Below are 8,840 nucleotides of genomic sequence, written 5' to 3'. Positions count from 1 at the left end.
GATGGCTAAAAGGATTTTGTTCTTTGAAAAATAATAAAAGTTTCTTACTTCCCATCAACAGACAACCTGATATCAAAGAGCCAGGAGGCACCTCAAATTCATCAACATTCCTTTAATGAGGCGAGGAACTCTTAATGGTAAACCAACAGCTGAGTAACAGGATGACAGTACAACAGTAGGTAGAGAATCAAGGCGCTGAGGTCAAAGCATTGAGCCAACACCCACCTGGGATGGGGTATAAAAGGCCTAGCAGGAAAAGGGGTTGTCACACTCAGTGGCTCGGCCTTCACAGCTGCTCTGAAGCTCCTGTGCTACCTCAGCCCACACCATGACCTCCTGCTACATCAGCTCATCCCGCTGTCTGGGCAGCACTCAGATGCCCGAAGCTGCAAATGTCTGTGGTTCCTGCATTGACGTTGGGGGCCAGCCTGGGGCAGAGGCCAAGGCTGCCTCCCTGTGCCTGTCCGCCACCCTGGCACATGCCAACCGGGTGCGTGTGGGGACCACGCCTCTGGGCCGACCCAGCCTCTGTGTACCCTATAGCTGCCAAACCGCTTGCCCCTTGCCAGGGACCCGCGACATTCCCGGCAACATCGGAGTGTGTGGGAACTATGGCGAAGGCGCCCCGAATGGGCACGAGAAGGTGACCATGCAGTTCCTGAACGACCGCCTGGCCAACTACCTGGAGAAGGTGCGTCAGCTGGAGCGGGAGAACGCGGAGCTGGAGACCAAGATCCGAGAGTCGAGCAAATGCCACGAGTCCAGCGTGTGTCCAGACTACCAGTCGTACTTCCGGACCATCGAGGAGCTCCAGCAGAAGGTGAGGTCTGAAGTAGCCTGGGGTATGCTGTGTCTGAGGAAGGTGGAAGGGCATGGCAGTCAAAGGGCCATTGAAGACTCAAGGGTCTTTGTGCTCTTGGGTTCTCCTGAGCATGAGTGTAGATGTCACCCATAGAGCTGGAGCCCAGAGTATGATGTTTTGTGCATGAACTGTCTTCCTGGTTTTCCACAGATCCTGTGCAGCAAGGCTGAGAATACCAGGCTCATTATTCAAGTTGACAATGCCAAGCTGGCTGCTGATGACTTTAGAATCAAGTAAGTAGGGCTGGAAGAGGTCTCAGAGTGACTCCTTCCTCTACCCTAAGTCACAATGGCCAACTACTTAATTGACTGAGTTACTGTCCTGTTTCTTCTTTCCTAAATTCTCCAAATAAAGATTTTTATTACAAACAAAACTAATAGAAAGTGGCTGAGGAAAAAAAAAACACATCAAATTCAGTATGTATGGTGTAGCCTAGAGTTATGCCTCCTTCATTTACTTCTCTAAAATGGAAGGTAAGGCTGCTTGAGCTCACTCATCAGGAGCAGAATAAGGTGATTTCAAGAATAAACTGAGCAAGGACAGTCACTGAATTTCACATGTAAGTTAGAGGAACCATTTACAGATAGGTCAGGGTCCAAATTTATCTATGGGGACCTCAAATACCAGGCATTTCTACCAGACAAAGGTCAGAGATAGACAAGTAGCCCAACACAAGGAATAAGGGAGCAAATCATTGACCAGGTACCTGGATGTTGCTTAACCTAGCGGTGTGAGTCCTGTACTGGATCCTGAAATACATGATCTCATGCAAGCTAATTCATCTTTTGGAACCAAAGTTTCTTCAATGCCCAATGGTAAAAATGATACCTACTATGAATACCTTGCTAGACCATGAGCTGATTGAGTAGAGGGGTTGAGTCTAATTAATCTCTGAAGCCAGTGCTGAGCACAGTGAGCAAATGAGGATCCTAATTGGTGAAGGAAATGGATACTGGGGGCAGCTGAAAGGGGCTGTCCTTGTCATCCTGCTGACCTTTCATCTCCTGTCCTGGAAGGCACGAGAGTGAGCTGTCCCTACGCCAGGTGGTGGAGGCGGACATGTGTGGGATGCACAAGCTCCTGGATGACCTGAGCCTGGCCAAGGCCGACCTGGAGGCCCAGCAGGAGTCCCTGAAGGAGGAGATGCTCTGCCTCAAGAGCAACCACGAGCAGGTCTGGGCTTGGGGCTGCAGACCCATGGGAGAGGGCATTGAGCAGAGAAGGGAGCACCGCCCACCCTGTGGCTGTAGGATTAGAAGCCAGGCTCAGTTGGCATCAGGATGAGGGGTTGATCTGGGTGTGGGAGTCAGGCTGACTCTGTAGGATGTAGCAGAGGTAGCGGTGGGGGTGGGGGGGGCGGGTTCCTTGTCTCTAAAGGTTTGCCTTGTGAATTTAAGAAGGCGACCCACTGGGCTCTTCCCAGTGGATCCTGGACAAGATCTTTCACATCGTGCACAAGTGGGCTCACCCCTCATGCTGCTCGTCAGAGAAGGGGTTCAGGTGCCATCTGCTCTGTCCAAAGCCTTTTCCTCACTCAGAGTGTTGGTCCTTCTGTGCCCACAGGAAGTCCACATCCTGAGGGGCCAGCTAGGGGACAAGCTCCAGATTAAACTGGACGCGGAGCCCACCGTGGACCTGAGCAGGGTGCTGGACGAGATGCGGTGCCACTACGAGGCCATGATGCAGACCGGCCACAACGACGTGGAGCAGTGGTTCCAAGATCAGGTGAGGGTGCCGCCTTGGAGCAGGGAGGGCCCCCCGGCTTCCACCTGGGCAGGGGGGTGATGTGATATCTCTGTGCCCTTGTGCTTCAGTCCGAGAGCATCAGCAAGCAGGACATGTCCTGCTCCGAGGAGCTGCAGTGCTGCCAGTCGGAGATCCTGGAGCTGAGGCGTACGGTGAACGCCCTGGAGGTGGAGCTTCAGGCCCAGCACAGCCTGGTACGGTCTTCTGCCCTCACCGTGCTGCTGGTGCCATGGGCCACGGCCTGGCAGCAGCATGTCTTAGAAGTCCCACTCATCAGTCCCACTAACAATCAGAACTCAGGGGCTGGGTCCCTCTCTCCCTGGGGGAGATGCCTCACCATCAAGGTTGGTTTGACCCCGAAAACCGGTTCCTTTAAAAAGCCAACTCCACTTCCTTTACAATAAAGGGTGGCGATTCAGGCCTTCGTTCCACAAGACGTCACTGGGTGTCTACTTGGTCAGGTACTGGGAATACAGGGATGAACACTTCTTCCAGGTAGAATTTTGTGAAAAGTCGTGGTGATATGGGCAGCGATTTCTCCAGAGTTCTGGGCATGTCCTATGACATGGTGAGGTTGGCCATGATTCCTACTGCTGAATTTTGGGACACCTTGATCTCTTACCCGGTTATTTGCCACTACAGAAGGACTGTCTGCAGAACTCCCTGTGTGAGTCAGATGCACGCTTCGGCACCGAGCTGGCCCAGATGCAGATCCTGATCCGTGACGTGGAGGAGCAGCTGTCTGAGATCCGGGCTGACCTGGAACGGCAGAACCAGGAGTACCAGGTGCTGCTGGACGTCAAGGCCCGGCTGGAGAGCGAGATTGCCACGTACCGGAAACTTCTGGAGAGTGAGGATTGCAAGTATGTGTGATCTAGGCACTCTTGGCCAATCATTTGCCCAATTCTTATGAGTTCCTTACGGTAACAGTGGTGTTGTCTACAAACCAGAAGGCAGTCTATGCTCCTGTTGAGTGACCCATTGCCCTTCCTCTTCTCATACTCTGCCTCATTGACGGAATATGAAGGGAGTGACCATCCATTAGGATCCATTGCCAGGTCGCCAGTGGGGCTGCTTGGCTAGCCATTCACTGCTGAGAGTAGAAACATGGCTGTATCTTGAACAGGCAATTTGAGTATAGATCCCAGCAGGTTTGTTGAACTCACTTTTGCTCTCTTTTTAATCTTTGTTTGTATTTTTTATCTTGTAGGCTAGAACCCGATTCTCGTCTAGAAAACCTTAATTCTGGATGACATTGTAGATAGAGATCCCTCAGTCTAGCACTAGGGGTGCACAATAGGGGGTCAATGGCTAGGGCATCTGTTGGGTCCCCGTCTTGTAGTTTTAAAGAGGGCGACTCCTTCCTTGTGCTCTATCACACATCATTCATTTCCCATCCCTCACTTCATTCACCTTTTCTCTCTCTCCACAGACTCCCTTGCAATCCATGCTCCACCTCTGCTGCCTGTGTGACTCCCCCCTGTGCGCCTCGTCCAAGCTGTGGCCCCCGCACCACTTGCGGGCCTGGGTCGACCTGTGGAGTCAGCACCGGGAGCCGATTCTGAGTGCCCGTGTACCAGCAAGGGTGGTTAGAGCAAGGGGATGCCTAAAGAGAAATGCTTGTTATACATCCAGAAAATATGGCTTCTAACTATTGCTGACTTTCTGCATGCAGAGCCTGTCCAAAGGCCACAAGATATCAGGAGAAGTGGAATCTTGGTCAGGAGGCTTCTTTCCCAGCTCCAGATTTTCCCAGATTAGTTCCATGCTCTCAGTGGCTGGATCCCAGCCACCACTGGTGGGACTATCTACATTGGAGAGACTCAGGCATTGGATCAGATTGAAGAAGTATCATGGGGTGAGGATGGGGCAGGACCTGAAACTGCATTTGCATTTCAAGCACCAACTTTAGCTTGAAAAATTTCCAGTTTGTGGCCAGGAAAGTGAGAAACAAACTTCACTGTTTGGGCTCCCCCCCCCGCCCCGATGTACTGATTCTGTTTCTAACATCTGCAGCCCCAGATAATGGCCCCAGTGAGGGGGGCAATGAAACTAGATATGGCATATGTGAACAATTCCTCATCCACTTCCTTCCTCCTGTCCTTCTGCCGCCCCGCCTTGGAAGTGGCTTCATTTCCTTTCTAGTAAGGTGGGAGTTCCCTGTATCAGATCTGAGCTCTCTTCACTCAGGGTTCCTTTCTTTGACAAAGGACCAGGCTGGCCTCTTGCTATGTAAAGAGAACTTTCAGATTAAGAAATCTCTCTTCTCTAGAAATCTGGACTCTCATAACTATTGTCTGGCTATACTTCTCTCTTCATCTAATTTTACAGTAAAATTTGGACAATGACTTTATTTTTTTCTAGTAGTTTCTCCTGAAATATTAAACCATTGCTAAGCCTGATGATTTAGGGTGATGGAAAATACATTATTACAATATTTTCAAAGTTTTTATTCTTATTTACCTTCTCTGCTCCCACCTCGTGTCTTCCCACCCTCCCCCTTCCTGACCACAATGCCACCACATTGGCCAGTATGTTCCATTGGACATCCCTGAGACCGGACCCTGTTCTTCCTCCTTCCTGGAATGCCTCCCCTCTCTTTCTTGTTATTCAGGCCTCGGCAGAAATGCTACTGCTTCTGAGAGCTCTTGCTTGGCCATCAGTCCACATACTCAACAGCCTCGTCACTCTCTGTCTTGCTTATTGTCATCATCAACAGGTAAAATTGCCAGCTCTTCCATTGTTTCCTCACTGAAATGCTTACTGGAGATTAGCATTTGTGCACTGCTGCTTCCCTGGAGCCTAGCTCACTGCTTGGTACAGAGTAGATGCTTAATAAACATCTGTTGAAAGAATGAATGTGTCTTCCTGACTTTATCTCTGACTTGTTACGGGGCTTGAGAATCATCACTTAACTCAGCGTTTTCCCCTGCCATACAGTGAGGGTTATGTCATCTTTCCCACTCACATCCTAGATCTGTTATGGATTCTAGGATTAAGTGAGATGACAGAAATTTAAAAAGTCTGAAAAGGAGAAAGCACCATATTGACCTCATGCAGAGCCAGTGTCATATAATTAGGAGTGTGGGTGCCGAGCCAGACTGCTCACAATTCACCTGGGGCCTCAGGCTGTTTCCTCTGGGCAGCTAGAATTAGTTTCCTTTAGCAGCTATAGGCGATCAGAAATGAAATTGTGTACTTACTAACTTGTTTTCCAGAGCAAATTTGATTTGAGTATCTGCATTAGTTCGAAGAATGAGAAAATTTTGCTTCGGGGGGAGGAGGCAGAGCCTTCTTAGCAACTCCCTTATATTGAATCCATCCAAGAAGACAGGGCCCAGTTGTATGGGTGCTCTTGTTTCCTTTTTCCCCCTTTGGGTCCGCCAGTGGTGACGTGATGTGCAAAGGTACCTTACTGCCCTGGGCACTCAGTAATTCTAAGAGCCACTGTGATCCTTGTAGAACTTCATTTTGGAGGCTACGTTGTGGGAGGAGTGCAGATTATGCCTATTTGCAGTCCTGATTTCTGAATGTGGTTGATAGCTGCTTGAAAAAAAATAGCTCCTGTTAGCCTCCCTTCTCAGATCTTGTGCCATCATACGAGAAAGGGCAATATGGGGAAATGAAATCACTTCACCCGCCCATGTCAGGGTAAGACTGGGATGGCTCAAGGCAGCTTCATCCTCATGTGGACAAAATGCTTCTTGGCATTTAGGAGCTACAACTTCCAGTGTTGAATGTGGTCTTGGTGGTGAGGGGTGACTTGCAAGAAGAACTTCTCATGATAACAAGGCACCATCTTGCCTGATGTTGACTGGCTTGGGTTGGGGGCAGGAACAGGAGTCTTTCCAGAAACTGGCTTGGTTTTTGTCCATGATTTGAGCTAGAAAGCTTCCTCTGCAACCTTGGCTTTTTCTGAGAAGCAAAATGAATGAGATGGGGCCTGTTGTGTTGGGGCCCGCCTTTGGAGCACTGCCTTTTAGAAAGACCGAGGCTCCTGCTTCTGGCCAACTTTAAGTCCCCTGACTCTGTGTCTGGTGCATTTCTTTGCTTCTTGTGAACAGCAACATCTACGTCAAACACGGAACCTGCTTTGCTCTCTTCCTCTTTGATGGTTAAACATTTGAATAGAACTGCACAATTTTTAAATTGAGGTTTAAAAAAATTTTTTTAAATGTTTATTTTTGAGAGAGAGAGAGACAGAGAGAGCACGAGCAGAAGGGCAGAGAGAGAGGGAGACACCGAATCCAAAGCAGGTTCTAGGCTCTGAGCTGTCAGCACAGAGCCCGACTTGGGGCTCAAACTCACGAACCGTGAGATTATGACCTGAGCCAAGGTTGGATGCTTAACCGACTGATCCACCCAGGTGCCCCCAAATGGAATTTTATATAGTGGTAGCTTCCTCCTGCCTGATGTTAAGTGCTGCTGCTTCTTCCTGAGAAGCTAATACCACTCTCTAGCATTCTTACATGGTAGGCATTGTAACTGCTTTTAAAATATGAAGTAGTAAAGCTCACGGGTTAAATAGCTTGTCTAAAGATATGAGTTGGCAAGTGGCTGAGCCAGGACTCAGACCTAGATTGCTTGGCTACAAAGCAACTCTCATTATATCACTTACGTATTTATCCTCTGTTCCTTTGAGTGATTGAGCTGCCTTTTAAAGAGAGACCCTTCTTCCTCAAAAAACTAAAAATAGAATTATCATGTGATTCAGTAATTCCACTACTGGGTATTCACCCAAAGAAAATGAAAACACTGATTTGAAAAGATATATGCACCCCTAAGTTTATCGCAACATTATTTACCATAGCCAAGACATGGAAGCAGCCTAAATGTCCATCGATAGATGAATGGATGGAGATATTCCATATACAATGGAATATTGTTCAGTCATAAAAAGATTGAAATCTTTTTATTGCCATTTGCAACAACATGGATGGACCTAAAGGGTATAATGCTAAGTGAACTAAATCAGAGAAAGACAAATACTGTATGACTTCATTCATATGTGGAATTTAAGAAACAAAACAGATGAACAAAGGAAAAAAAGACAAAAAATCAGACCCTTAAATACAGAGAATAAACTAGTGGTTGCCAGAAGGGAGATAGATGGGGGGGGGGGTGGTGGTGAAATAGAGGCGATTAAGAGTACACTTATCATGATGAGCACTGAGTACTCTAAGAATTGTTGGATCACTATATTGAACACCTGAAACTAATATTACACCATATGTTAACTATACTTGAATAAAAATACAAAATAGGAAGACCCTGCAATGTGAGACTTGGATGTCCCTATTTTTCACACTCAGGGTCACTGACAGTGTAATTTGGAAAGGGTTGCTGAAATCATGTCATTTGCTTGATCAATTTAGTACAAACCTTACTGGACAGTGTATTGTCAGTTCCTGAACCAGCTAGTCTTCCCCCAGCTCACTGCTAACTCCTCCTGAATGCCTTGTCTGTGTTGAACATTTCATGGGTCAATGTCAGTATCTGAGAAGGGACAGACGATGACTTTCGAGGGGAGAGTACATCATTAGCAGAGAAGGACTAATACCAGCACAACCAAAGCGACTGATGCTGTCATTAAATAATTCTATTCTTTTCCCAAAAGGACATGAGTTAAACACATAATTCAGTGTGATCTACTTTTGAATGCTCTGTAGGACTTTTCATAGAAATACATTCCTAGATGAAAACATGTCAACCTGATTTTGATTTGATTTAGGACTACAGGGTTTAGAAGTCAAGGATTTTTTATCATTGGAACAACAAGCTATTGTTTGGTTTCATATCACATTTGTTCGTTCATTCATTCATTCATTCATTCATTCATTCAACACACACTTGCTGAGCATCACCATGCACTAGGCACTGTGGAGGGTAAAACTGGGTATGATTTGCTCCATAGCTGATCTCATTTGGTTCTTTCTTTCATGTTTACATTGACTGGGTATTTTGTGTGAGTCAGATGCCGTGTTGGAAATTACAGAGATGAACAAGATAGTCAAGCAACTGAGCCACCCAGGTGCCCCCAGAGATGAACAAGACAAAAGTAATAAGTCAAAATCCTTGCTTGCAAGGGTCTTTTGCATAAGCCAACAACAAAGCACACTACCAGGACGTAAACTGAGGATTCAGTATGAGTGGAAGCTTTCACTTGAAGGCAGCTCTTGAGCTGAAAAATATGAACTCCCAGGGATGGACTTGACCTTCAGAATGTTTCAGA

At 47.4% G+C, this 8,840-nt stretch overlaps 1 protein-coding gene across 1 annotated transcript; it reads left to right on the top strand.

Moving 5' to 3' along the window:
* The first annotated feature begins 286 nt into the window (after positions 1 to 286).
* On the top strand, positions 287 to 5,463 carry LOC147574361 (keratin, type I cuticular Ha7-like). The gene is made up of 7 exons (XM_086687293.1): positions 287 to 820; positions 1,013 to 1,095; positions 1,879 to 2,035; positions 2,426 to 2,587; positions 2,677 to 2,802; positions 3,251 to 3,471; positions 4,041 to 5,463. The coding sequence occupies exons 1-7, from the start codon at positions 329 to 331 to the stop codon at positions 4,171 to 4,173; spliced, it is 1,374 nt and encodes a 457-aa protein (XP_086543419.1). The 5' UTR covers positions 287 to 328; the 3' UTR covers positions 4,174 to 5,463.
* Positions 5,464 to 8,840: the final 3,377 nt, after the last annotated feature.

Source organism: Puma concolor, chromosome E1, assembly GCF_028749965.1.
Source record: "Puma concolor isolate L17-30 chromosome E1, mPumCon1.1.hap2, whole genome shotgun sequence".
NCBI lineage: Eukaryota > Metazoa > Chordata > Mammalia > Carnivora > Felidae > Puma > Puma concolor.
The sequence above is the reverse complement of the archived record's forward strand: the minus strand, read 5'-3'. Positions and strand labels throughout refer to the sequence as shown.